The following is a 27,970-nucleotide window of genomic DNA, read 5'->3' on the forward strand; positions in this document are numbered from 1 at the left end:
GCGTGTCCCCGCCGGGCGCGCGGGGGGCGTGGCGCCCGGGCGAGTGCCTGGTCTCGCGGGCACGCGCCGGGGGCGGCCGCCGGGACGGGGCGGAGCCTGCTCCCCGCCGGCGGCGCCCGAGCCCGGCCCTGGGGCTCCGCTGCCCGCCCGGAGCTAAGAACTGACTTCCGCCGTCCCCAGCGGAAAACCTGGGGCCCTGAGAGGACGCCGGGGCGGAGCCGCGAGTGCCACCTCGGCGGAGCGCCGCGCCTGCCGCTCTGCGCCGCCCTTTCCTCTTCCTTTCTGTCCTCCCGCCAGCCGCCGCCGGAAGTGCCTTCCCCGTTTCCCGAAGCGGGGACTGAAGCGAGCCTTGGAGGTCATTCCTTCCTCCCACCTCGGTTACGAGTACACGGAGTGGGGGCGGCCCCAAACCGTCCTTTCCTTCCTCCCCCTGCCCCACTGGGTTGTAGCTTTGTCTCTTGTCCAGTCTGTACCGCCACTACCCCCTCAAAGCAAAAAACACCACCACCACACCAGAGCAGTAAAGGATAAAAATGGGGAGGCGTTTTATTAGTCAGGGATGTCAGCTTCGGGCAGCCGCGGAGGGCAGCTTCACGTAACTCTTCATGGGCGGCAGCGGGCGAATCTTCCGGCCAGCCCAGCCCCCCTTGCGCTGCCACAGCCCGCTGTTAGGCCTCCTGCCCAGCCAGCGGTTGCGCCCGGCCTTGCCGATGACCCGTTTGTTGTGATCAACATTGGACACTCGGCCTACCGTTGCTATGCACGTTTCCAGCACCTGCCAAGAGAAAGCAGATGGAGCCGAATGCTCCCTGGAGGGGAAAGAGCCCGGCAGGGTAGAGGGCCCGAGCCTTGGGAGGCTTCTTCCACTCCATGAGAGGAGAGAGCACGCCACGGTGGAAACTAAGTGTGGATTCTACAGCAGGAACTGGGGAGCTGAAAAAGACTTCCTATTCTATGGTGCCAACCCCACAAGGCGTGCTTGGTCATGTGGCAGCAAAGGGCAGACCCCGCTCCGGGCAGTTCCTGGCATCATAAAACACCTGGGAGCTATCCCCAGGCAGAAGAGGTGCATTCCCCAGGTTTCTCCTCTGCTGACCCCCCCCCCCACTTGTGTCCACACACGCACCTGCATCTGCCGCTTGGAGGGCAGCTGGATGATGGCTGTCCCATTCACCTTCCGCAACAGCACGCCGCACGTTCCTGGGGAGGGGATATGCAGCTTTGCCACCTCCACAGAGGAGGAGGACGTGGGGGAGTGGGGATTGACGAGGGGCCGTGCCCTTTAGGAGCAGATGCAACAAAGAAGGATGGGTGCCCTGTTTGAGGTCGAAACACAAGCACCTCTTCTTCCTCACGTTCCTCATTTTTCCCCTACTGTTTTTCTGTCAACAGACCAGACGTGGGCCCACAGGTGCAGAGAACTGTGATGTTAGATACCCCTGGGGCTTCCAAATTGTAGGACCCAGGCAGCTGCCTTCCCCGTACCTGCAGCTCGGATATACTGGGCTCCCCGGCCTGGCTCACTTTCCACGTTGTTGATGAGGGTCCCCACAGGCAGGGCCCCAAGAGGATGTGCATCCCCTTCCTGGGCAGCAACTAAAAGACAGAATTTCTTCAGCACGTGAACCTTCCTAGCCCTCGGTCCTCACACCCGGCAGCCATCTCTCACCTGCCATTCGACCTATATGGTCCGAGTTCAGGATTGTATCTCCAGGCTGCATGTTTTCTGTGGCAATGATCCAGCGTTTCCGACTGCCCCCAGCAACCAGAGCTATGTCTGCTGACCTGTTCAGGATGATGGACAGGTGAGCAGGCTACTGGTCAGCTCACATCTTCTGAGAAGCTACACAGCAGTCTTTCAGACCACACCACCACCATCCCATGTCCCCAACTTGCCTACAGGGATCATAGCGGACTGTGACAACCTTCTCCTTAAAGGGTCCTGGCTCGGTCTCCCTCTCAGGCCGGAAACGCAGGAAGTCGATCATGCGATAGCACTGTTTGTGGCCCCCGCCTATACCGTGCACGCGGATGCGGCCTGCGGGTGGGACAGTTCAGAGACATGATCCAGAGCAGACTTGTTCAAGCCCCCAGCACTGGGAACAGGCTCATCCTGGGCCACAGAGCAGTGCTTCCAGCATTATGACACAAGCAGGAAATTGTAAAAACGTGCAGACAAAACACTGGGGTAAGCAGGGGTGTGGCAACACCTATACAGAGCTTGATAAAAATATAATCATATGATAACTTAAACTACAGTTCTTCCAGATAAACTCTTTTCAAATTACTGAATTCAGTAAGTTTACTGAGGGTCGTGTCAATTGCACCTAAGAGTTCAACTGCTATAGTTTTTGAAGGGTATGAAGAAAGACGTCCTGCGGGTTGTCTCTGAGCACAGACCAGCTATCTGTTGTTTCATATTCCATTCCCCGCTCCAAGGCACATATTACTTTTTTTTTTTTTTTGGACAGGCAGAGTTAGACAGTGAGAGAGAGACAGAGAGAAAGGTCTTCCTTTTCCATCGGTTCACCCCCCAAATGGCTGGCACGGCCGGCGCACTATGCCAATCCAAAGCCAGGAGCCAGGTGCTTCCTCCTGGTCTCCCATGGGGTGCAGAGCCCAAGCACTTGGGCCATCCTCCACTGCACTCCCGGGCCACAGCAGAGAGCTGGCCTGGAAGAGGAGCAACCGGGACAGAATCCGGTGCCCCAACCAGGTCTAGAACCCAGGGTGCCGGCGCTGCAGGCAGAGGATTAGCCAAGTGAGCCATGGCACTGGCCACATATTACTTTTTAATGACATTCCTCTGCCTTACAAGGTACAAGAGTGTTAATGCACAGGGCTAGTGTTCTGGCCCATTTTTCCCATTTACTAGTTACCCCCCCTTGCCCTTGCTCCCACCTGTATGGTCCCGGCCCCCAGTCTTCCGCATCTTCACTGGTTTAACGGTGTACTTGGTAACATTCTTCCAGGAAACAAACTTGGCATTAAGGGTCATAGAGGTAACGACCGGGCGACAGGGGAGCAATGTCAAGGCAGAGGGCAGTTGGAGGAGGGCATTGCTTATCACCTAGGGTTAAACAGAAACCTTTTTCACTTGAAAGTGAATTGGAGGAAAAGCACCATAGAAAACCAAGGGAGAGGGCAGGCACTGCGGTCTAACAGGTTAAGCCATTGCTCGGGACACATTTCACACAAGGGTGCCTGGTTACAGTTCTGGCTACTCTACTTCCTGCTAACGCAGTCCTGACCGGCAGCAGGTGATGGCACAAGTAGTTAGTCCCTGCCACCCAAGTGGGAGACCTGGATGTTGTTCCAGACTCTGAACTGTTGCAGGCATTTGGGAAGTGCACCAGCAGAAAGAAAATCTCTTTTTCTCTCCCTCTTCCTGTTCCTCTGCCTTTAAAATAAACTTTGTATTTTTTAAAAAGATCTACTTATTTATTTGAGAGAGAGAGATTCCATCATCTGGTTAACCCCCTAAGTAGTCACAATGGCAGGACTGAAGCCAGTAGCCAGGAGCTGGAAGCTTCATCCAGATCTCCCACGTGGATGGCAGGAGCCCAGATATTTGGGCCATCTCCTACTGCCCTCCCAGATGCATAAGCAGGGAGTTGGATTGGAAGCAGACCAGCCTTAACTCAAACTGATGCTCACATGGGATGCCTGCGTTGCAGGTGATGGTTCAAACTACTGTGTCACAATGCCAGCCTTCAAATAAACTTTAAAAGCCAAAAATCCCAGGGGAGAGGGCAGAGACCAATTTTAGCCTGTAGCTAAAACTCCAAAACCTCCACCTTTCACAGTTTGCCCAGACCAGAGCAGAACATTTTTCCGGGTGTTCATCACTGCTCCTCTGAAGTGGTTCTTCCGTGGAATGTTCTCTCCTTGGACATCGCCCTTCCAAATCTGGCTCAAAACTCTCCATCTCCAGGAAGCACATCCTTCCCTCAACAACTCCCTTCTCCTGCGCTGGTAACTTCCACCCGCCCAAGTACCACTGTAAGTACCTCTGGCCTCTGCGTTACATTCACATATGAATGTCTTGTTCCTCGGCTTTTCACAGAGTAGACTGCTTTGCTTTTGAATTTTAAATATGTTTCTGCCAAACTCTCCCCTAAACGGCCTGGGCAAGACTTAAAACTTTTCTGTGACTCCCAATTTGCTTACCAGGAAGGTCAGGATACCCTCACCAGAAGACATTGTTCGTGGTATCCTGCCCTGCATTCTCTAATTTCAGCTATAGCTCATCCTTTTAAGTATCTCAACGGCTAAGAACACAGGCTCTGAAGCCAGACTGCACAGCCGTAACGCTTGGTGTGTGACCTTGGAAGCCTTACCATTTATCATCTGTACAATGGGAATGGTAATAATTACCTCATGGGGCGCTTGAAAAGAGTTCATTTATTTGAAACGTCTATTATTGATGCTGGTTTATGGCAAGCACTCAATAAACATCAGTTATTACTAGAACCAGTACAACCGATGTGCAAAGCATTTTCACCTCCAGTATTTCGTCTGAGGAATTCCGTCTTACGACATAGCAACACTTACAGACAGCTGGGGCTGACAGTGCCTTATCCAAGGTCACAGGTCTTATTGTGTTTTCCGACCCGATTCGCATCCCTAGACTCCCATCGCCAGCTGACCCCTCTCCGGCGGCCCAAACCCAAACAGCCTCCTTCTTGAGTAAAGCGGATTACCTGGGAGGCGGGGAACAGATTCGGGACGGGGCTGACGACGGCTGGGGACCCCAGTCTCAGGGAGCCCAGAGTGCGGGTCAGGGCACACACGGCCATGGAGGTGGCTAAAGTCTGCTGGGCTCCGCACGCCACCTACGCCTTTAGCCAGGCTGCCTGGCGATCACGGATCACGTTGGCTGCTCCTTGCACCGTCGCTCTCCACTGACGTAAACGGAGGCGGGCAGAGAACGTCAATTCCAAACCGGCCACACACCGCCTTTCCTCGAGGTCAGAGCCAATCCTCGGGCGGCTCTAAGGTCGCGTGACTAGGGAACAGGCCCCGCCCCTTAGAGCCGTCAAAACAATTGCCTCGAGCGGCAGCCATGATGGATTTAAAGGGGCAGTACTGGCAAGGGCGGCAGGCCGACCGACAGACTGCAGGTGAGTCTCTGCGGGGTATCTCTGGGTCTGAGATTTGAGGTCTCTACCACCTGTCATTCCTGGATTCTGTGACAGATGAGCAGCCCTCCTGCGACTAGCCTCACAAAATTGCGAATTCAAAAACCCCGCCCCCCTCGCTTCTTCCCCGCCCCTTGGCATGAAGACGGACAGACGGACGGCCTGCCCCGCCCCCTGCGCGACCAACTGACTCAGTGACCTCGGGATTGTCCCGCCGCCGGCCCCTCGCGGGCTGCTTGGACCTAGGTCGTCCTGCACTCTCCCGCCCCTGCCCACCTCAGTGTGTCCCCACGCAGGGCCCCAGGGCAGGTTAACAGGCAGAGACGCCCCTCGAAGCGCCTTCCCAGGCCTGGGACACCAGCTCCCAGCGCCGCTCAGGGGACCCCCATCCTCCCCCGCATCACCAGGCGTTTGGGAGACACCGTAAGGTGATTCCTCAGAGCCTGTTAGCGGGTGATCGTGACAGGAAAAGCCACGGAAGCGACGGCGCTGGGAGTGAGCAGGTCTTCCTCTCCCAGACACCCCTGTGGCAGGTCTCTGATGAAGTCTGTCTCCAACTCCCTTCTTGGGAGAAGGGAGCTCCCCAGGCCTGGAGCCTGAGGCTGGCTTGGAGAAGGAGGAGGGACGTTGGTCATCTTCCGAGACCTGTGGGCAGAAGGAGGGAGGGTGTTTGTCCTGGGTGGGGCCTGGTGCCAGGTCCTCTGGGTGGCTGTGAAGTAGCCAGAGAAGGGGTGGGAACAAAACTTCTGGACTTTGGGCAGGGCAGATCCTTCTGAATCCCTAGCTGCAGGCAGAGTTTCTTCCCGGCTCAGTCCTGATCCCCAGCGCCGCGGGCTCTGCTCGGTGCCCAGGTAAGAGGACCAGGCAGGCCCTTCTGAGGAAGCGGGAAGGCAGCCTGGGTCCCGAGAAGTGGGGAAGAGGCAGGGCTGGCTAGTTTGGGAGATGCTGGGCTGGCTTCTGTGGGTGACGCAGCCTGAAGACCTTGAGCCCTCTCATGTGACCCTGCAAGGAAAGCTCCTGGTTTCACTTTGAAACCTATTTTTCCCTTTTTTTTTTTTGAAACCCCAACTTTTTTTTTTTTTTTTTGGCATATTTCCTGACTTCTTTAACTCTCCCAAACACCATTTTTTGGATCCTTTTCTTTTTTTTTATTTGAAAGGCAGAGTTACATTGAGAGAGACAGAGAGAGACGTGTGTGTGTGTGTGTGTCTTTGATCCACTGGTTCACTCTCCAAGGGCTGCAGTGGCCAGGGCTGGGCCAGGCTGAAGCCAGGAGCCTGGAATCTGTAGCTCCACTTGGGTCTCCCATGTGGGTGCAGGGGCCCAAGTACTTGGGCCAACTTTTAGTGCTTTCCCAGGTGCATTAGCAGGGAGCTGGATCAGAAGTAGAACAGCCAAGACTTGAAACTCCAGCCAGCACTCATGAGATGCAGCATTGCAGGCAGCTTCACTGACTATATTACGATGCTGGCCCTTCTTTGAGTACTCTGATGTAGTCTCTCTTCTCTTTACTTCTTTTCCTAACCTAAGCTCTCTCCAAAGTCTTTTCTGTTCTGTTTGTAAGTCTTAATCCTTGATAGTTCCAGGCACCTTTTTTCCTTCTACAGTCTGGCTTCATTTCAACTCTTCTCTCTCTTTTTTAAAAACAACATATTTAAGCTATTTTAAAGACTTTTAAAAAGTTTATTTATTTGAGGCCAGCACCGCTGTTCAATAGGCTAATCCTCCACCTGTGGCGCTGGCACACCGGGTTCTAGTCCCGGTCAGGGCGCCGGATTCTGTCCCGGTTGCTCCTCTTCCAGTCTAGCTCTCTGCTGTGGCCCAGGAGTGCAGTGGAGGATGGCCCAAGTGCTTGGGTCCTGCACCCCATGGGAGACCAGGAGGAAGCACCTGGCTCCTGGCTTCAGATCAGCGTGGTGCGCCAGCTGCAGCGGCCATTGGGGGGTGAATCAATGGAAAAGGAAGACCTTTCTCTCTGTCTCTCTTTCTCACTGTCCACTCTGCCCGTCAAAACTAAAAAAAAATAAAAAATAAAAAAAAGTTTATTTATTTGAAAGGCAGAGAGAGAGAGAAAGATAGACGGAGCCAGTGTTGTAGAGCAGCAGTAAGCACTGGTTTGAGTCCCAGGTTCCTCTTAATGTGCCTGGGAAAGTAGCAGAAGATGGCCCACGTCTTTGGGTCCCTGCCACCCATGTGGCAGACTTGGATGAAGTTCCAGGCTCTTGGCTTTGGCCTGGCCCAGCTTCAGCCTTAACTGTTATGTCCATTTGGGGAGTGAACCAGCAGATGAAGAGTTCTCTCTCTCCCTTTCTCCCTCTCTCTCTCTCTGTAACTCTGCCTTTCAAATAAATATCAGAAGCGGATCCAGGACTCGAACCCAGGCACTCATCCCATGTAGCATCCTAACTCTGTGCCAAATGCCTGTTCCCCTCTCCGTCTCTGCCCAGAATCTTAGCTTTCTGTTAAGTGTAGCAGTTTTCCTCCAGCTAAGTCACAGGATCACCCATACTCCTGTCCCTTCACTTGGATCCCTATTACCAAGGTGCTTAGCTTCTCTGTCTTGTGTTTACCACAGCTGATTTCTTGTTTCTGTCTAGCCCAGGCGAGGTCTCCCTGGCCAGGATGTCAGGTCTGGTGTTGGGGCAGCGGGATGAACCTGCAGGGCACCGACTCAGCCAAGAGGAGATCCTGGGAAGCACTCGGCTCGTGAGCCAAGGACTGGAGGCCCTGCACAGTGAGCACCAGGCTGTGTTGCAAAGCCTGTCCCACACCATCGAGTGTCTGCAGCAGGGAGGCCATGAGGAGGGGCTGGTGCATGAGAAGGCCCGGCAGCTGCGCCGATCCATGGAAAACATAGAGTTGGGGCTGAGCGAGGCCCAGGTGAGCTGGAGCTGAATGACCCAGAGCGGGTGGCGGAGCAGCTGTCTGGTTGGAGGTTTGGGTCGCTTGCGATCACCTTGTCTTAGATGCGTGCATACATTAATTCAGTAAATATATTTGAAGCCCTTGGTATGGGCCAGAAACTCCTCTGAGCAGAGGAGATACGTCACAAAATCTTTGCCACGTTGATGTTTGCATTCTAGGTGGTGGTGGTGGTGGGGGGACGGGACAGGCAAATGAGTAAATGATGCAGTGTGCCGGAGCAATACTTGCTAAAGATAGAAATGAGTCAGGGAAGGGGACTAGGGAGTGTGGGAGAGGGCACAGTTTTAGATAATGCTGATCCAACAGAGCCTCACTATAACGGTGATATCTGAGCAAAGATTTAAAAAGGTGATGGAATGAATCATCCAATCAATAAGAGATCAGTCTCCTAAACAGAACAGCCAGTGCAGAGGCCATGAACTTGAGCCTGCTTGCTGAGTTCATTGAACAGCAAGGGGCCAGTGTGGCTATAGTGCAGTCAGTGAAGGAACAAAGTAGAAAAGTCTAATGGACCATGGAGTTGGGGGAGAAGCAGAGAGATCATGTGCAATTGACTGCTTTTATTTTATGTTAGTGATATGGAAACTATTGGAATGTTTTGTGTCTTTAGTGGTTTTTTTTTGTTTTGTTTTGTTTTTTTTTTGTTTTTTTTTTTTTTTGAGAGAGGAAGGAGACAGACAGAAAGAAAGATCCCCCACCTGCTGACACACAGCCCCAATGCTCGCAACAGACAGGACTGGGTCAGAATTGAAGTCAGGAGCCACCAGGTCTCTCATGTGGGCAACAGGAACCCAATGACACGAGCCATCACCACTGCCTCCCAGTGTCTGCACCAGCAGGAAGCTGGAGTCAGGAGCCAGAGCTGGGGACCAAATCCAGGCACTTCCAGGACATGGGTGTTCAAACCAGCATCTTAAACATCAGACCAAGCATCTACCTCTATTGGAATGTTTTGATTTTTTTTTTTTTAAGATTTATTTATTGGGGCTGGCATTGTGGTGTTACGGGTCAAAGTACCACCTGCAAGGCTGGCGTCCCATATGAGTGCTAGTTTGAGATTGTGCTGATTCAAGACCTGGCTGCTCCACTTCCTGTCTGGGTAAGCAGCGGATGATGACCCAAGTACTTGGGCCCCTGAGCCAATGAGGAAGATGTGGGAGAAGGTCCTGGCTCCTGACTTCTGCCTGTCACAGCCCCAGCCGTTGTAGCCATTTGGAGAGTGAACCATCAGATAGAAGATCTCTTTTCCTCTCTCTGTAACTCTGCCTTTCAAATAAAAATTATTTATTTCTTTGAAAGGCAAAGTGACAGGGTGGGGGTAGGGTGGGGGAGATATCTTCCATCTACTGGTTCTTTTCTTTTTTTTTTTCTTTTTTTTTTTTTTTTTTTGACAGGCAGAGTGGATAGTGAGAGAGAGACAGAGAGAAAGGTCTTCCTTTTTGCCGTTGGTTCACCCTCCAATGGCCGCTGTGGCCGGCGCATCTCGCTGATCCGAAGCCAGGAGCCAGGTGCTTCTCCTGGTCTCCCATGCGGGTGCAGGGCCCAAGCACTTGGGCCATCCTCCACTGCCTTCCCGGGCCATAGCAGAGAGCTGGCCTGGAAGAGGGGCAACCGGGATAGAATCTGGCGCCCCAACCGGGACTAGAACCTGTTGTGCTGGCGCCGCAAGGCAGAGGATTAGCCTGTTAAGCCACGGCGCCGGCCCATCTACTGGTTCTGTCACCAAACAGCTGCATCAGCTGGGGCTGGGCCAGGCTGAAGCCACGGACCGGGAACTTCATGTGGAAGGCAGGAGCCCAAGCACCTGGGCCATGCTCCACTGCTTTCCCAGGCATATTAGCAGGGAGCTGGATCAGAAGTAGAGCAGCTGAGACTCAAACCAGCACTCTGACATGGAATACCAGCATTGCAACCACTGCACCATGCAAAGCCGGCCCTCCTCAGAATGTTTTGAAAAGAATGATGTGATCTAATTTGACATCATCTGGCTGCTAGACTGAGAATAGGCTCTGGGGGAGCAAGGGCAGAAACAGGGAGGCCGGTGAGGAGGCTGCTGTGGTCGTCCAGGTGGGAATTAGTGGTGGCTTGGCCTTGAGTCATGGCAATGGCAGTGGTGAGATTCAGGGTGTATTTTGAAGACAGCATCATTGCTAGCCAAAATCCCTGCCTCTGGGCTCCTCTGTTCCTGCCAGTCTTGCTGCTTCCCAGTAGGCTCCCCTCCTGCCTATAGGCTCCCTTCTGGAGTCTGGAGCTCACAGGATGTGCCCACCTAGGTGATGCTGGCTCTCGCCAACCACTTGAGCACAGTGGAGTCGGAGAAGCAGAAGCTGCGGGCTCAGGTTCGGCGGCTGTGCCAGGAGAACCAGTGGCTCCGGGACGAGCTGGCGGGCACCCAGCAGCGACTGCAGCGCAGCGAGCAGGCCGTGGCTCAGCTGGAGGAGGAAAAGAAGCACCTGGAGTTCCTGGGGCAGCTGCGGCAGTATGACGAGGATGGGCACGCTGCGGTGAGCGCTCGCAGCTGGGGCTGGCCGAGGGACGGGCAGCTGGGAGTCACCACCAGTGGGGCCATTGTCCCACCATCCTCAGGGCCCAGCAGCTCCCCAACCTACCCCCACCTGGCAGGATTGCTTTTTCAGGTGATGGCTATGGGGAAAACTCTGTTCAGTCAATGAACGTTTGCTGAAATGCTTACTGTGTCAGGCTCTATGCATTCCCCTAGTGAACAGGCAGACACACTTGCTGCTGTCACAGTCATGGACTTGTGAGGGGAGATAGACAAGCTCCTGGACAATTCCAGTGCAGAACACTAAGTGCTACAGGTAGGGAAACCCAGTTGCACAAGATCCTCTTAACATTTGCTCTGGCAATGTGTGAAATTTCACTCTTACTCAACGGGCATTCATGTATCGCTGTGCCTTAGGCAGTGCAAGATGTGTGTAGGGAGCTATAAAGACCTGTCAAAGAGACACTCTGCCTTCTTGAGTTTATAATGTGTCTGTAGGGGACAGGGCTCACACTTGAGAACGCAGGTGTGACAACACATGACAGCAAATGTTCCGTGCTGGGTGAGTATGGCTCAGTTAAGTGCAAGAGGAATTCGTAGGAGGTAGGCCCCTGAAGCCGGAGTGATTGAAGGATTCCCAGAGGGGGCTGGGGACAGAGATGGGTATGCTTTAGGTTGAATTTCTCATTTGACAAGGGTTTGGGATGGTTCTTGAGGGATGACGAGGAAAAGAGACAGGGGAGTCAAGCTAAGGCTCCGGGGCTGCACTACTGGTCTACCCTTGAGAGAGTCAGGAGATGCTTTGCATGGGACACACTGGTGCAGGGGGCAGGGGGCAGGGGAAAGGGCTGGAGGTCGCTGCTTAAAGCTGCTGTTCCTGATGGGAAAAGCAGATTCTCCCAATGTGGAAGTAGGTTGGACAGTGAGGGGTGCTCACTATGTCCGAAGCAGGCAGTGGCAGGTGATGGGTGTGAGGCTGAGCAAGACACCCTGGGCATGTGTCAGTAAGGTCAGAGACACTGTCCGGCCTCAGGAGAGACAGAACAGACGTATAATCAGAGTAAACACCAGGCATCAACACAGGACTATAATTACAAGAGTTGAACGGGAGAGAGGGAGGCTAGGGAGTGGAGGTAGTAAGGAAGGGAACTTTCTGGATGTGAAGGAAGGGGAAGTCATGGGAATTTGTGCCATGCATCTCTGGCTTTGCCAACAAAAGAGGCCTGAGTGTGGCTGGGCCGGATGCTGGCCTTCCCAGGGCAGAGGCCCCTCTCCGTGGTTTTGTGGCTTAGAGGGGCCTTCACACTGGCGATATCTTGGCCCTCACATGCTGCTGCTTCCCTTCCAGGAGGAGAAACAAGGGGATGCCACCAAGGATTCTCTGGATGACCTCTTCCCCAACGAAGAGGAGGAGGACCCTAGCAACGGCTGTGAGTCTGCCTCAGAGCTGCAGGGGAACGAGGGGCAGCAAGAGGCTGCTCTGGGCCCAGCCCTGTGCTAGGATGTCACCATCCAGAAACAGGTTCTCCCCTCTCTCTGGAGATGGGGCAGGGCTGGGCTAGTCCTTTAATTTTCTCAGCCTCCTCCTTATCATCAATGTTTATTAAGCGATATGTGCCGAGCACTAGGAATAGCAAGATGAAAATAACACAGGTCTTGCTGGTGATGTGTTCACGGTCTATGGGGGAATGAACCTGAGATGGGAAGAGCATGAGTTCTTTAGGGGAAGGAACCAGCTCTTTCTTATCTTTGTGTTCCTGGGATATCCCCTGGCTCAGGCTTATTATTATTTTTTTTAAGATTTTTTTTTATTTATTTGAAAGGCTATGAGAGAGAGAAAGAGAGGTAGGGAGGGAGGGCGAGAGAGAGGGGAATTTTCCATCTGCTAGTTCACTCCCCAAATGACTGCAGCTGTCAAGGCTAGGCCAGGTCAAAGCCAGAGCTTGGACATCTATCTGGATCTCCCATGTATCTGGGCTATCTTCTGCCACTTTCTCAGGAGCTGGATCAGAAGTGGAGCAGCCGGGACTCAAATTGGCACTCATGTGGGATGCCAGGGTCACAAGCGGTGGCTTAACCCTTTATGCCACAACACTGGCCCCTCTCAGTCTTATTAAGTGAATGCATCACTGGGAACAAATGGAACTGTGGTGGGCACAGGTTCCAGGGAGCAGGTAACAGAATAGCAGTGGAGGCTCTGGTGTCAGTAGAGAAAGTCTGGTAGGGGGCAGGTGCAGGTACGGAACAAGACATAGAGGGGAGGGATGGGGTGGGGTGGGAGAGGAAGAGTCCTCCAGGAAATCTGATGTTCGTTTTCCGGGCTGGCTCAGTGTCCCGTGGCCAAGGCTCTGCAGCCGCCCAGCAGGGTGGATATGAGATCCCAGCAAGGTTGCGGACGCTGCACAACCTGGTGATTCAGTACGCAGCCCAGGGTCGCTATGAGGTGGCCGTGCCGCTCTGCAAGCAGGCGCTGGAGGACCTGGAGCGCACATCTGGCCGTGGCCACCCTGATGTCGCCACCATGCTCAATATCCTTGCCTTGGTGTATCGGTGAGCACCGCCCCCCAGACTCCTCTCCCTCTTTGGCACCCATGCCTCCTCTCCACTGGGTGCCTCTTCTCCCTGCTGGGTTTCCAGAATAGTTCCAACTGGGTACCATGCCAGGTCCTTGACCTCAGACGATACTCATCTCACAGGCTGTGTGCTGCTCTGGTCTCTCCTCTGGAGGGAGCCTCCACACACACACACCCACACACACCCACACACACACACACCAGCTTCCTGTGGCCTCCTCGGAGGACAGCAGTGCTGTGCATCCTGGTCCGGGTGTCAGTGGAGCCCTCTCACCATCCACACCAGGCCTCCTGTCTCCATGGGGGTCCCCGATCTCTAAATATACCTCAGTCCTCCCCAGGGGAGGGAGAGTGGGAAGGAGATGACTTGGGAGCAGAGGTCAGGGTAACCGTTGTCACCTTTGGCCTCTTCCAGGGACCAGAATAAGTATAAGGAAGCTGCCCACCTGCTGAACGATGCCCTCAGCATCCGGGAGAGCACGCTGGGCCGGGACCATCCTGCTGTCAGTGCCCCTTGCCCTCTGCCCTCTGCCCTCTGCCGTTGTTCTCTTAGCTTGTCCGCATGCTGCCCTTGGTTCCCTCACTTGGATGCTCAGGAAGGAGGCACAGGACCTCCTTTCTGCCAGCACTGTCCTGTATCTCCGTGGCTCTCAATTCTCTGCAGTTCAATTACTTGTTTTTTATAATTAACATTCTGAAATTTAATTCATAGACAATGTATCCTACTTACAAGAAAGTTAATATGACACACTAGTTAATATGAAAGAGAAGCAAGGGAAGTAATTTATGAGAACAATAAATTTAACATAGTATGCTAAGATAAAAATACAACACAAGAATAACTGTGTTGAGTACAACGGTGCTAGAAGACATAATAAAGTAGTGTGATATATGAGGAATAACGCTGGATTTAGAAGTAGACCAGTAAGTGCTTCCATGTAAGAAGTAATAGAAAAATGAGACAGAAGTGTGGGTACATACCTGATTAGAAGGCAGTGTTATAATAAGTAATCACAGGCCAGACTGATTTGAATATGAGAAGAGAACAGAGAGATAACCTCATAAATAGGGCCAGTAGGCCAAGACAAATGATAGATTGTTAAAGTGGAAAAAATGGGAAATAAGCTCCTTTTTTAAGGTATGTGATAGCAGGGATGATGGGTCTCAGAATACACGACTCCCATCTTGATATCCCACCAAAAGTCTAAGTCAAAGCTTGCTGTCTGTGAGTGCCAGGCAGGACATTCAGAGTTGGCATAGTTGCCCTGCACATGCAGAACATCTGTTGTGTTCTCACCTCCTAAGGGGTAATAGTACCCTCAGTCTTCATGGAAACCCAAAAAAACACTCCAGAAATTTCTGCAAGTCCCCCTAGAGGGCAGTACAACACCCGCAGAGCCCTGGAGCCTTCCTCCCTTCAGCTTCTGAGTGTGTCAGTGAGAGTCCACCTCTCTTGGTGTTGTGCCACGTGGGGCCCTGCTGTGCGGTGGTGGGGAGGGGACCTCAGGTTCTCCTGGGTTCTGCATGTCTGATGGGCCAGGTCTGTCTTCATAGGTGGCTGCCACACTCAACAATCTGGCTGTGCTCTACGGCAAAAGGGGCAAATACAAGGAGGCAGAGCCGCTGTGCCAGCGAGCACTGGAGATCCGAGAGAAGGTACCCGAGCCTCTCTCCATTCGTCCCCATCCATCACTGTGACCCTTCCCCCATGTCAGTCTACCCTGGCCCTTCACTTCTTCCCCTTACCCCCACCCCCACCCCCAGCTCTGTTTCCTTTCCCTCATTCCCTTCCCTCTGCTCCCTGTGTGTGTGAACCATCATTATGGCCTTTTGTCTGCCCCTTTGCTCCCCTCCAGGTCCTTGGTACTGACCACCCAGATGTAGCAAAGCAGCTGAACAACCTGGCCCTTTTATGCCAGAACCAGGGCAAGTATGAGGCCGTAGAGCGCTATTACCTGCGAGCACTGGCCATCTATGAGGGGCAGCTGGGGCCGGACAACCCGAATGTAGCCCGCACCAAGAACAACCTGGTAAGGGATGAAAGGACACGGGGTGGAAGGAGGGGCAGGGGAGGCCACCTGGCTCCTGGAATTGGCCAGAAGCAGCATCTGGTGTGCCACTCACATCTACCATGTGCCCGTCTCTGGGGCGGCCTTTGGGACTGAAGAAGCTGCTTCAGGCCAGCGGCAGAAGTGCCAGAGCCTCTTGGGAGTGGAGCGGGGATACCTTTGACCCTGCTGCTAGAAAAGGAGGCCCTCTGGGGAAAGTCAGAGAGACAGCAAGAAGTGGCCGCCCCTGAGCCCAGCAAAGACCTTGTCTCCCTCCATGTCTTGCTCCTGTGCTTTGGCCTTCCTGCCTCCCAGGCTTCCTGCTACCTGAAGCAGGGCAAGTATGCTGAGGCCGAGACGCTGTACAAAGAGATCCTGACCCGAGCCCACGTGCAGGAGTTTGGGTCTGTGGATGGTGAGTGGTGAGGGCCTGGGGAGGGGGCTGCAGGGAAGAAAAGAAATGCCCACGAAAGGTGAGGGGTTAAGATCACGGTGGTTCCCGGGGTGGGGGGAGGAGACAGGTCTTTCGTCCAGCAGTGTAGCCTGTGGGTCCTGGCTCTCACAGACTGTCTGGCTATGTTCTCTAACCTCCCCACCCCACTCCATGTGTCACCCCCAGACGACCACAAGCCCATCTGGATGCATGCAGAGGAGCGGGAGGAAATGAGCAAAGTGAGTGGGGGGTAGAAGGCCAGTCTGGAGAGCCAGAGGCCTCTAAGGCCTGTGTCTTGCTCTTTCCGTTAGCCCAGCTGCTCCCTTCCCACCCCTGCAGCAGCCCTACATGCACGGTGCCTTTCCCAACCCAGCCTGCACCCCAGCCCATGCCAGCCTACGCCTCAGCATCTCTGTACTTTCATCACTGGCTCCCATTCCCCATCCCATCTGTCCTGCAGATCCGGCACCATGAGGGCGGCACACCCTACGCTGAGTATGGAGGCTGGTACAAGGCCTGCAAAGTAAGCAGGTGAGCTGCGGTGACAGCCAGCCGGGCCTCTGCCGCCTTCCATCCAAGCCATGACCCCAGCCTCCTGGACCTTCTCCTCTTCCCTTTGAGCTTGCCTGAGCCTTAGCTCCAGTCCCTCCCTCTCCTGTTTCCTGTCCTGAGCCCGTTCTTGTTTGTTTCCTGGGTCTCATGTCCCACAGCCCCACCGTGAACACGACCCTGAGAAACCTAGGAGCTCTGTACAGGCGCCAGGGGAAGCTGGAGGCAGCTGAGACCCTGGAGGAGTGTGCCCTGCGTTCCCGGAAACAGGTCAGAGGCCAGGAGGGGAGGAGGTCCCGGAAGGAAGGGTCCTAAGACAAGGGGCAACCCAGGCTTCTTGTGGGTCTCCTAAGAATAGGAGTCTCCTCCGATGAGGACAGGAGGGAGAGGAAGGTGAGGCAGTCTTGTGGCTATTTTTAAGGCTGTTCTTAGCCTCTGCCTGCCCTTTGTGGTCAGGACACCAGATTCAAGATTCCCTGCACCAAACGGAGATGATAGAGGGAGCTCTGCTCTTCCACTGGGGCCGTGTAGGTGCTGGGGTGAGAAGGTAACACTGAGGAGAGCCCCAAGTCAGAGATTCTCAGTTTTGAGTCACAACCCATTAGTAGGTGGGGAAATCCACTCGTTGTAGGCGATGGTTAAAGACATGTATATGGTTCTATAGAGGAACACATTGCAGAGAGAGAGGTGAATACTGTACTGTAGGTGGGTACTGGGGCTTCACAAGGAAGAGTGTTGTCCTTGCGGTGGCTGGTGGTGAAAAAAGGGTTGAAAGCCCCATCCTGAGGAGTTAAGGAGTAGGAAGGCCCATCTCCCTTTTCCTTCCAGGGTACTGACCCTATCAGCCAGACCAAGGTGGCAGAGCTGCTTGGGGATGGTGACAGAAGGACCTCCCAGGAGGGCCCGGGGGACACTGTGAAATTTGAGGGAGGTGAAGACGCTTCGGTGGCTGTGGAGTGGTCAGGGGTAAGTCTGCTCAGTGCCCTTGGCCTCTCCTGCCCTTGCTGGTGGTGGGACGAGGCCCTGAGCTTCCTTTTCCTCCAAGCTCTGGTAGGATATGAGGGCAATCGTCTTCATTCTAGTGAGTCGGCCTCTTCCAACCTGGCTCTGGGAGCCAACTTTTGACAGGGCTCTTCTTTTTTTTAAGATTTTTTTTTATTTATTCAAAAGTCAGAGTCACACAGAGAGAGGAGAGGCAGAGAGAGAGAGAGAGAGGTCTTCCATCCAATGGTTCACTCCCCAGTTGGCCACAACGGCCAGAACTGTGCTGATCTGAAGCTAGGAGCCAGGAGCTTCTTCCAGGTGCAGGGGCCTTAGGACTTGGGCCATCTTCCACTGCTTTCCCAGGCCACAGCAGAGAGCTGGATCGGAAGTGGAGCACCTGGGTCTCGAACCGGCACCCATATGGGATGCCCGTGCTTCAGGCCAGGGCATTAACCTGCTGTGCCACAGCGCCAGCCCCTCTTATTTTCTTTTAAAATTTATTTATTTTTATTTTAAAGATGTGCACATGTGAGAAACAGAGGCACACATGGACACACAGGGAGAGATAGATATTCCACCTGCTGGTTCCATTCTGCAAATGTCTGCAACAGCTGTGGCTGGGTCAGGCAGAACACAGTCTGGGTCTCCCACATGGGTGGCAGGGACCTACGTGCTTGAGCCATCACCTGCTGCCTCCTAGGGTACACATCAGCAGGAAGCTAGAACAGGAAGTTGAGCTGGGACTTGAACCCAGGGCACTCTGGTATGGAAGGCACATATTCCAATCAGGGCCTTAACCATGATTCCAAAAGCCCTCCCACCACCCTTCCCCACAGGGCTTTTATTTTCAATCACTGGGCATAGGGGTGGAAGATGTGTGCAGAAGAAATCTCAGTAGTGGACTCAGAAGCCAGCTGGCATGGAGTCCCCTTAGCTCCCATTGTTCCACTCTGTCTGCCAGGATGGCAGTGGGACTCTGCAGAGGAGTGGCTCTCTGGGCAAGATCCGGGATGTGCTTCGTAGAAGCAGCGAACTCCTGGTGAGGAAGCTCCAGGGGACGGAGCCTCGGCCCTCCAGGTATTCAGCCAGGTTGGGATATGGCAAATAAGGCGGGTCAGCCTTTGCTTTCAACTCTTGTTGGCCCCGGATCTCTGGAGAAGTGTCTGGGAGAGATCTGTGGGATGGCGTGGCGGAAGAGTTGGGGCAAATGAGTGTCCCGGTGGGAGGATGAAGGATCCTGTGGAGATGCTGGTTCCTGATGCAGCTGAGTGGGGGAAGGGGGGGAAGAGGCAGCGATCTGATTTTGTGCAGCAATGCCCCAGAGGCCTGTAGCTTCAGGGCTGCTTGAGGAGAACAGGAGGCCTCAATTCTTTTTCCACTGTAGCAGCAACATGAAGCGGGCAGCCTCCTTGAACTATCTGAACCAACCCAGTGCCGCACCCCTCCAGGTGAGAAAGCAAGGACACAGGCAAGCCCAAGGAGAGTCGGGGAGAGGGAGAGTCACCTGGGAGGAGGACAGGGCCGGGGAACTGGACAGTCCTTGGGAAACCAGGCAGCTTGTTGGGGTGGTGACCACCAAGAGACAGTTCCAGGCCAGAAATAGTAGCAACTAAGTCAGCAGGAAGGGACTAGGAATTGATGTTCTCTAAACTGGTCCTTTGGAATTATGAATAATTCAGGAATGACCTGGAGCCCTACAGCCACCATCCTCCTCACCTTGGAGACTCAGAAGTACATGAGAAGGAGAAAACAGAAAAGTACTCAGTAATCTGCCTTGGAGAAAATGGGACTGATGCTCTGATGGCAGTCACCTCTGCCATCGACATATTCAGTGCCAGGAGTCCACCAGAGTGTAGCCAACTGGAAGATTTCTCGCAGAGGCTAACCAAAGCCCCCAGGGCTTGGCCTGAGTTATAGGATCTATAGCCTAGGTCCCGGGATGGATGCAGCCGTGGGATGGATGGACTCCAGGAAGCCAAGGTCCCTGGCTGACAGGGTGGTATTGTTGTTTCAGGTCTCCCGGGGCCTCAGTGCCAGCACCACGGACCTCTCATCAAGCAGCTGACATTCAACCCTCCCCACAGGCCTGTTGGGTCCCCCACAGCCCTCACAGCATTCCCCACTGCTCCAGTCCCTTCCCCACCGCAAGGTGGGGTAGTGAACGGGGAGCAGTGTAACCAGAAGTCTGCTGCTGCCCATAGGGTCTCGGCTCCCTCCTCAGGAATCCCTCTTAGGAAGGACCCTCAGGACACACCCTCCCTCCACCAGGGGGTCCTCAAGAGTAGCTAGCTCTGGGGCCCCCAAGGTGGGCAAGATCAGGTATGCACCTTAGAGATAAGACTGCCTCTGGCTTTCCTGTCAGAGGGTTTGGGGCTGGCTGGCCGGCCGAGCCACCTTGCCCGGGCGTCTCTTGTTCCCTCCCCTCTGCTGCCTCACTTCAGGTCCACGTATTTCACGTTTCTTAAATAAAAGAATCAGGTAACCTTTCTGCTGCTGAGTCCTGAGTGCAGAGGGCAGGAAGGTCCTTCAGAGAGGGGCGAGGGGCAGTGACAGATGGGGTGACGGGAGGAGGGGCCCGTCTTAGACCTCTCCTCTCGTCTTTATTCCCTCTCCAGCAGGCCTGGAGGGAGGCATCTGGGGGATGGGGAAGGAGGGCCCACAACCCGGGGAGAAGGTGCTGTGGACTGGGTTGTCAGGGACATGTGGTGGCCATGTGGCAGGACCCTGGGGTCCTGGCGCCACTACTCCTGCCTGTGAGGCCCTTTGTGGCTGCCCCTCCTCCTCCCAGCTGCTTGGGGGAAGGGAGGCCTAAGCAGGCCTGGGGGGCCCTCCAGAGCCCGAGGGGGGGGGGACAAGGCACTATCCCTGTGCTCTCAGCACATCCTGGAGGCCTGAGCAGCAGCTGGGGCCCATCTTCTAAAGCTTGACTCCTCCTGACCCGCCTCCTACACCCCTTGCTGCTTTCACAACAAAGAAAGAATGTGGGGGTGGTGGCGCTGGGGGTTGGGGGGTGCCTGGAACAAGGGCTGTGCTGGGCCTCCCCACAGCTGGAGACTTGGCCATGCCCTGACACAGCCCAGACTGCCTGGAGATGGACTTGGGATGAATTTGTCAGTTTAACAACCTTCAGCCTGGTTTTCAGAGCCCAGTATGTTTCTACCTTTGGGTCCCACTTGGTTCAGAGCCGGATCAGACCCCCGCTGAGCCCCAGGGTCTGACTGAGGACATCAAGGGCACCCTGCCATTCTAGAGCTCCCTCAGAATTTCCCCATGCTGAAGAGTGGGTCACGGCCGACCCTTTCCCCTCCTACCTGGAGAATTCTAGGGGAGCTGTTGGTGGGAGCCTCCGGGTGGGCCCGCCTGACCAGCCTCCCTAGGGCCCACGGGATCAGAGAAGTCACTTTGGTACCCCCTGGGTCCTTGTAGATTGGGCGGTGGGTACGCGGCTTCCTACCTCGCCTGGGTCCCCCGCCCTCCCCGGGCCTTCTTCCCTCTATCCCCCCCAACCTCTCTCCAGACCCCTCCCCCAACTGCGAACTCCTCCCCGCCCTGGCGGGGAGGGGGCGTCGAAGGGGCGGGGCGCCGTGCGGAGGCCGGCGGGGAGGGGGCGTCGTGGGGCGGGGCTTGGCGGCGGCGGCGGCGCGCGAGGGCTTGGAGGTACCCGGGAGCGCGCGGCTCTGGCTCCGGACGCCTCGGGCTCGGGCTCCGGCTGCTGCAGTGGCGCCCGTGCTCCGGTGCGCTCCGCCTCCTGGGCCCCGCCACGGAGCGCAGCCCGCGCGCCCGCCGTGCGCCCTCCGGCTCCTCTCCCCGAGCCCGCCGCGATGGGAGCTGCGCGGGGTTCCGCGGCCAGCCCCCCTTGGCTGGCTCTGCTCAGCGTCCTGCTGCTGCCGCTGCTGGGCGGTGAGTCCCGGCGGACTGGGGGGCGGGAGGCGCGGGAGTCCCGCGGGAGAAGGGGGCACCGGGGAGGGTTTGGGCGGCGGGCGCGAGGTCAGGACTCCGGGGTGGTGGAGAGGCTCACTGCGGGGTGCGGGGTCCTGGCGGAAGGGCAAGGGCAGCGGGGAGGCCGGCGCAGCCCCCGCGGACTGGGCCGGGGTCCCTCTCCCACCCCGCCAGCGTTCCAGCCTCCCCAGAGTTGTCCCGGCTCCACTCGAGAGTTCGCTCGACAGAACCGCTGGGAGTTCCCGGCTCCCGGCCCCCGATGGGGGAGTTTCTTTTGGGGGAGAAACGGCGACCGCCCCTGCGGGGGGTGCGGCTGGGCGGCTGGCGGTGGAGGAGCCGGAGTCGCCCCTGCGGGCCCCGGCCAGGTGAGGAGCCCGGCCTGGGGCCCTGTGCCGGACCGACCTGCGGCGCGCAAGGCGCGGAGCTTTGTTACCTAGGCCGGCCCGACGCTCCCGGCTCTCCCCTTGCAAGTTCCTGGGCAACGCTGGGACCTCGAATAGTCTTGCTCGCGGGGATGGACGAAGGGACGAATTAGGGGCCGCCCCGTCGCCTCCAACTCTTGGGCCCCAGCCCTTGAGCCCACTCGGTGCCAGGGTCGCGCCCGGGCGGCCGAGGGTCCCAGGCTGTCGCGGTGACTCTGTGTGAAGGCCGCTGGCAAAATCGGGCATGGCCTGCCCGCGAAGGTGCGGACGGGGTTGGCCGTGCTCCCTGCTTCCTGGATTTCCATCCTGGCCGTGCTCTCACGGAGGAGAGGAAACCTTTTTCTGCTCTTGGGGCAGAAAGGCCCCCTTCGGACTCTTCCTGGAGGGCCCCAGCATTTTGGCGAGGGTGTGGCCCGCATCTTCGCGGCGGCCGGGACACCCTTCCCCACCCCCCCTCAGCTTGCATTTCGCGGCTTTGTCACACTGGTGTCACCACTTTGAAGTGCTTTATAGGAGAGCGCCGAGCTATCCCAAACAGCCCGGGCTGGAAATAACGCCTCTCCCCCTCCCGCGTGCCCCCAACAACAGAATCTTTAGTGGTGGTCCTGGAAGCACCCCTCTCTTGGGGGAGCTCTGCCCGGGGGACCTGGCTGAGCGCTTGCCCCCCTCCTTGGCAGAGTAGCCGTGGGGTAGCAGGGCAGGGGATTGGTTGCCTTTTCTGAGGTCTTCTGGCCCGCTGTCGAGGGGCTCCCCCAGCCGTAGTTGTAAAAGGAGGGAAATGTAACCGGGGAAGGAGCTAAGACAAACTCCAGTGGTTCGCAGGAGATGTTTCTGGAGTGGCTCTGTGTTCCTTGTGATGTGTGCGCTGGTTATTGCTCATGGCAGAATCCACATCTGCTCCCAGAGGAAGTGTGCACTTTTTTCTTTTTCTTTTTTTTTTTTGCCCAGCCGGGATGGGGGGTGAGGGGGACAACCATATGGGCGGCCAGCAGAGCGAGCTCACAGGCCTGAGGTCCTCTGGTTGGGTTTGGATGTGTGGATCCGTCCCGTATGGCTGCCTTCAGTCCTGGAGTCCAGAGGAGATTGTTCAACAAATGCGAAATTCCTAAATTCCTTCCGAAACAAGATGACTCTGATGTTAATCGATGTTAATCTGGTGGCGGGTGTTTGGTTGGGGGTGGGGGAGTTAGGGTAGGCTGCTGAGGGCTTGGGACAGGAGGTCTGGAATCTCCCCAGGGCTTGGGGGTGGTGGTGGTGTCTTGTGCTCAACAAAGGAACATTTTAATGAGAGCCTTAAATCAATTCCACCAAATGTGCCTTGGTGTGGAACCTGTCCATGCGTTGTAAACAGTTTCAGCCCAGGCCCAGGCGCCTGCTGTCTTCAAGTGAAATCCCAGTTCTCTACCCACCCCCAGATGCGTGACTTCAGGGGGCAACGATTTTTTAATAGATCACAGTCGATTTTTCCATCTCATTGCTTAAATGTGTAATTAACTGGAGTTGTAGTGAGACCCCACTGTTAATGGGGCTGGAGTCAGAGACCTCAGCTGGCTGGGTTTGTGGATTAGACCATTTTGAAGTTTGTGTAATTATGCTGTAAATGGCTGAGTTACTTTCCAAACTTCAAGATCCCCAGTGTGATAAATACGGTGGTGGAGGAGAAGAAGGCTTGGCATTTGAAACCTGGAATTTTTTTTTTTTTAATGTTTATTTATTTTTATCTACTTGAAAGGCAGAGCGACAGAGAGAGCAAGAGAGAGCAAGAGAGAAATAGAGATCTTCCATCTGTTGGTTCACTTTCCAAATGCCTGTAACAGCCAGGGCTGGGACAAGCCAAAGGCTTGGGAACTCCATCTGGGTCTCCCATGTGGGTGGTGGGGGCCGTCATCTGTTGTCTCCCCCGGATGCATTAACAGGAGGCTATATCAAAAGCAGAGCAGCAGAGACTTGAAATCGTACGTGGATATGGGATGTAGGTGTCCTAAAGCAACAGCTTAACCCCATGCACGACAAGCCCACCCTGTAAGCTGAGAATCTTACCCCCGACTGAATGGTCGGTTGTGGTCACTGTCCATCCATGGGGTCTCTCTTCCAGGCCCTGTTTCTCTTGGGAAATTGCGTTGGGATAGGCACTCCTGCCGATTCCTCTAAGCTCCTTAGCCTGTATTTCAGGCCCAGGAGTTGCTTGCATCAGTGATTGCTTTTCTCATCAGTCAGTTCAAACTCAGGGGCGAGTTTCTTGACTTCTTCCATTTTCCACCTCTGTAAAGAGCCCTCCTTCCTGGGATGAAATGTAATGAAGGATAGAAGGGGCTCCTTTCTTGTTCTTCACCGGTGGTGGGCTTCCAGTGTGCCCCTCCAGTGTTACAATGAGCCCCGACAGTAAATATCTTCCACCTGCTGCGACCCTGCATCCCAGCACAGGTGGCCTGTTTGCCATCTCCTAAACATACCTGTTTTTCTCCAGCCTTTCTTTTCCCCTGGTACCAGTCCCCCGTAGGTGCCTCCCTCCGCCTCTGCCTTGAGCAGCCCCACCTCCCCTTCCTCCCTGAAGCTATCCTCTCTTCTGCCAGGAAGTGGACGCCTGTCATTCTTAGGACACTTTCCGTAATTTTGCCCTACTTGAGTCTTAATTTGCTGAAGCCTCCCCCCTGTAGAATTCAGGGTGGTGCCTTATTTACCCAGGTTGGGTCTCCCTTTCTGAAATGGTTGGGACCTGAAGTATTTTTCAGATTTTTGGAGTTTTTTTTTTTTTAATGAACATTTGTATACAATTTATAGGTTCAGCATTCCTCACCTGAAAACCCCAAATCCAGAATGTTCTAAACTTTGAAACTTTTTGAGAGTCATGCTGACATTCAGAGAATTTCAGTTTTGGGTTTTTGGACTAGTGATGCTCACCCTGAAACAAGACCTTATCTAGGTTTATTTACCAAGTGAATGAACAGGCCAGAGTCATCAAGGGCAAATAGGTTTGATCTCTCTCTCGCTTGCTCTCTCTTTAAGATTCATTCATTCATTCACTTATTTGAAAGACAGATTGACAGAGAGAGAGAGATGGAGGAGAGATCTTGAATCTACTGGTTCACTCTCCAAGTGGCTGCCATGGCCAGGTCTGGGCCAGGAGGAAGCTAAGAACCTGGAACTCCATCCAGGTCTCCCACATGGATGGCAGGACCCAGTACTTGGGCCATCTTCCCAGGCGCATTAGCGGGAAGCTGGATCAGAAGCAGAGTAACCAGGACCTGCACCCGGGTTCTGATAACAGACGCAGACGTTGCAAGCACGGCCTAACCTGCTGTACCAGCGTTGCCTCTCACTTCTCCTTGTGCTCTTCTGGGACCACACCAAGGCACCAGGCCTTCCTTGCTGTTTCTGGGCTCTGTGCTTTGTGGTGGCTTTTCTGAGGTTTGATGTGGTGGGACTTCTGGCATTCTCCAAGAGTTCTAGGCATGGACACCCCACCCCACCCCACACCCCCCGTCAGAGGCTGGTTTGCCTTGCAAGGCTGCAAACATTGCTGTTGAGGGTCCTTCCTCAGTGAACTGTGTAGAGCCCTTGATCATCCATAACTTTGCTACTCACAATAAGGTTGAAAGCCGCGGGTGAGTCAGAGTCACAGTCTGCATTTTAACAAGAGCCCCAGTGACTCTGCACCTCAAAGCTCCGGAAGTCTTGGTCTAGGCATTCCTCCTTATTCAGAGACTCAAGATACACAACTTTTATAGCTGTTGCATCAATGTAAATTAGGGGCTAGAGATCTGGCGCAATATCTGGAGATTTGCTTTCTATAACAGCTCGTGTGAACACTCTTTGGTGTGATGCCTGCATTTAAAAATTACCCCAGCAGCAGGCGTTTAGCCTAGCGGTTAAAACATCTGCGTCTCGGCCGGGGCCGTGGCTCACTAGGCTAATCCTCCGCCTTGCGGCGCCGGCACACTGGGTTCTAGTCCCGGTCGGGGCACCGATCCTGTCCCGGTTGCCCCTCTTCCAGGCCAGCTCTCTGCTGTGGCCAGGGAGTGCAGTGGAGGATGGCCCAAGTGCTTGGGCCCTGCACCCCATGGGAGACCGGGAGAAGCACCTGGCTCCTGCCATCGGATCAGCGCGGTGCGCTGGCCGCAGCGCGCCTACCGCGGCGGCCATTGGAGGGTGAACCAACGGCAAAAGGAAGACCTTTCTCTCTGTCTCTCTCTCTCACTGTCCACTCTGCCTGTAAAAAAAAAAAAAAAAAAACCAAAAAACCATCTGCGTCTCACATCTGGGTGCCTGGGTTCTGTTCCTGGCTCTGGCTCCTGACTCCAGCTTCCTGCCAGTGCAGACCCTGGGAGGCAGCAGAGGTGACTCAAGTAATTAGATTCTTGTCACTTGGTGTTGGAGACCTGGCTTGAGATCCTGGCTCCAATTCCAGCACCAGTGGTTGTGGGCATTTGAGGACTAAACCAATGGATGAGAGTGTTTCTCTCTCTCTCTCTCTCGCTCTCTCCCTCCTTCCTAAATTAAAAAAAATTTAAAAAATATATCTATATATACACACTGCCTCACTTTGGGTTTCAGTTGAATTAGGTTTTGTCCAGGAGCTTGCCCATGAAGGGTGACCTAGAAAGTCTGCAGCATTCAGTGTGAGGGCTAGTTCCCTCGGGGCCTCGGCATTTCCTAGAGGAGTGCATGGCTCATGTTTTATTCTAACGAAAGCCAGGGGAGAGATTGGATTTGCTGGGCAGAAATGTGGTTGAGGGAAGACTTTTCAGGAATGCGTTTGCTTCGTCAGGGGAAGCCTGTCCCCGTGGGGCGTCGTCAGTCTCGGGGGCATTTCGTAGTTTGGGGTGAGGGGGTCTGTGCGAGTTTGGGTTGAAGCCTGGGCAGCTTCTGTGCGACTCATCTGGGGTGGAGGTTGGCCAGTTCAGACTCTTAATATTTGAGCCAAGAGCAGCTTGGGGCCAGGGAGTCAGTCTTTGGTGTTTTTGATGGAAGAAAGGGTCATTAAACAGAGTTGGATGTCCTTGGCCAGAGTCCCTCAACCTCCCTGAGCGCTCCCTGTAACCTCAGTAGCTTGCCTCTCTGCTGCTGTGCCCAGGCTGGGGCCGCAGTGGCTGGCGCTGGCCCTCGCCTTGCCTTGGAGTTGCCGCCTGCCCCCCTCCCCCCTGGTCCATGATGGCCGCTGTGGCGCCGCCCCCCCCCCCCCATCTGCCTGGGCATCTCTTCTGAGCGGTGGAGGTCCTGCCATTATTATAGCTGGACTTGAGTACTCTTGTGGGGGTTCCCTGAGTTCACGTCCCTGCTGAGGGCACGTTCGGCCTTGCTGAGCCCCCTGGCGCTTTGGTGGAGCTGGCGTGGGAGCTGCCACAGTAATCAGCGGTTTGAGGAAGCCCTCTGTAGTGTGTCACTTTTTCCATCCTTCTTTCTTCTCTGTGCTTGGGCCAGTTCCCTCCCAGTAATGCCGCACAGTTAGCAGGGGGGCAGGGAGGAAGCTGAGTTGGAAGGGCTGACACGCAGGCATCCCTGCCCGTTGTTCTCCCTCGCTGTGCCGTTGGGTCCTTGTGTGCTGTGTGTGTGTTGAGTGACTGCGCAGGTGAGCCAGACGTCGCCCGCCAGCTGCCCTGCTCTGTCCAAGCTCAGGCCCTGCACTCGCTGGTTTAGATGCACCTGGAACTTTGGAAACTGGGTCCTCAGTTGTGGGGTGGGGACTGTGAGTACCTGGTGTATCTGGAGTTTCTAAATGTCTAGTGGAGGGCAGGTAACCAGATGTCTTCGTTAAAATTTCAGTTTCCTGGGGGCCAGTGCTGTGGTGTGGTAGGCTGTCTCTGCTGGCAGTGCTGGCATCCCATATGGGCGCTGGTTCGAGACCCGGCTGCTCCTCTTCTGATCCAGTTCTCTGCTATGGCCTGAGAAAGCAGTAGAAGATGGCCCAAATGCTTGTGCCCCTGTCCCCACATGGGAGACCCAGAAGAAACTCCTGGCTCCTGTCTTCAAATCAGCCCAGCTTCTGGCCATTGCAGCCATTTGGGGAGCGAACCAGCAGATGGAAGACCTTTCTCCCTGTCTCTCCCTCTCTGTGTCTATAACTCTACCTCTCAAATAAATAATAAAAAATCTTTTAAAAAAAATTTGAGTTTCCAGACCCTTCCATCAGGATCCCTGGGGAGAGGCCAAAAAATGTATTTTTTAAAAAAAATTGCTGGCCGGCGCCGTGGCTTAACAGGCTAATCCTCCGCCTTGCGGCGCTGGCACACCGGGTTCTAGTCCCGGTCAGGGCGCCGGATTCTATCCCGGTTGCCCCTCTTCCAGGCCAGCTCTGTGCTATGGCCCGGGAAGGCAGTGGAGGATGGCCCAAGTCCTTGGGCCCTGCACCCACATGGGAGACCAGGAGAAGCACCTGGCTCCTGGCTTCGGATCAGCGCGATGCGCCGGCCGCAGCGGCCATTGGAGAGTGAACCAACGGCAAAAAGGAAGACC

General features: G+C 55.0%; 3 protein-coding genes across 5 annotated transcripts in view; 2 read left to right on the forward strand and 1 right to left on the reverse strand.

Annotated features, from left to right (window-relative positions):
- Positions 1-521: 521 nt before the first annotated feature.
- On the reverse strand, positions 522-4,901 carry MRPL2 (mitochondrial ribosomal protein L2). The gene is made up of 7 exons (XM_062186153.1): positions 4,704-4,901; positions 2,902-3,070; positions 1,897-2,038; positions 1,670-1,785; positions 1,486-1,596; positions 1,127-1,200; positions 522-775 (listed from the first exon to the last, which is right to left on the reverse strand). Exons 1-7 carry the CDS (start codon positions 4,797-4,799, stop codon positions 563-565), a joined length of 921 nt encoding a protein of 306 aa, XP_062042137.1. The 5' UTR covers positions 4,800-4,901; the 3' UTR covers positions 522-562.
- Positions 4,902-5,070: 169 nt separating this feature from the next.
- KLC4 (kinesin light chain 4) lies at positions 5,071-19,644 on the forward strand. 3 transcript variants are annotated; one of them, XM_062186150.1, is made up of 16 exons: positions 5,071-5,123; positions 7,739-8,021; positions 10,340-10,570; positions 11,918-11,999; positions 12,900-13,119; positions 13,558-13,645; positions 14,697-14,798; positions 14,999-15,172; positions 15,506-15,605; positions 15,810-15,862; positions 16,084-16,154; positions 16,334-16,442; positions 17,001-17,138; positions 18,118-18,233; positions 18,541-18,604; positions 19,171-19,644. In XM_062186150.1, the coding sequence occupies exons 2-16, from the start codon at positions 7,764-7,766 to the stop codon at positions 19,219-19,221; spliced, it is 1,857 nt and encodes a 618-aa protein (XP_062042134.1). In that variant the 5' UTR covers positions 5,071-5,123; positions 7,739-7,763; the 3' UTR covers positions 19,222-19,644. The 3 variants fall into 3 exon arrangements, with proteins under 3 accessions (XP_062042134.1, XP_062042136.1, XP_062042135.1); XM_062186152.1 differs by having other exon boundaries at positions 5,103-5,123; positions 7,744-8,021; XM_062186151.1 differs by lacking the exon at positions 5,071-5,123 and adding an exon at positions 5,352-5,992.
- A 1,309-nt stretch (positions 19,645-20,953) lies between these two features.
- The window catches only part of PTK7 (protein tyrosine kinase 7 (inactive)), a 62,858-nt gene continuing 55,841 nt past the window's right edge, over positions 20,954-27,970 (forward strand). The window contains exon 1 of the mRNA XM_062186154.1: positions 20,954-21,056. Coding sequence (XP_062042138.1) covers positions 20,978-21,056 — 79 coding nt within the window. The 5' untranslated portion in view covers positions 20,954-20,977. The remainder of the gene's footprint in view (positions 21,057-27,970) is intronic.

This window comes from Lepus europaeus, chromosome 3 (genome assembly GCF_033115175.1).
Source record: "Lepus europaeus isolate LE1 chromosome 3, mLepTim1.pri, whole genome shotgun sequence".
NCBI classification, from domain to species: Eukaryota; Metazoa; Chordata; class Mammalia; order Lagomorpha; family Leporidae; genus Lepus; species Lepus europaeus.

Coding starts and splice junctions, on each gene's coding strand:
- KLC4 (XM_062186150.1), top strand. CDS start 7,764: ATGTCAGGTCTGGTGTTGGGGCAGCGGGATGAACCTGCAGGGCACCGA. Junction 8,022..10,339: donor TGGGGCTGAGCGAGGCCCAG/GTGAGCTGGAGC, acceptor GTGCCCACCTAG/GTGATGCTGGCTCTCGCCAA. Junction 12,000..12,899: donor GGAGGACCCTAGCAACGGCT/GTGAGTCTGCCT, acceptor GGGCTGGCTCAG/TGTCCCGTGGCCAAGGCTCT.
- MRPL2 (XM_062186153.1), bottom strand. CDS start 4,799: ATGGCCGTGTGTGCCCTGACCCGCACTCTGGGCTCCCTGAGACTGGGG. Junction 1,597..1,669: donor CCATATAGGTCGAATGGCAG/GTGAGAGATGGC, acceptor TCTGTCTTTTAG/TTGCTGCCCAGGAAGGGGAT. Junction 1,201..1,485: donor CCAGTATATCCGAGCTGCAG/GTACGGGGAAGG, acceptor TCCCCTCCCCAG/GAACGTGCGGCGTGCTGTTG.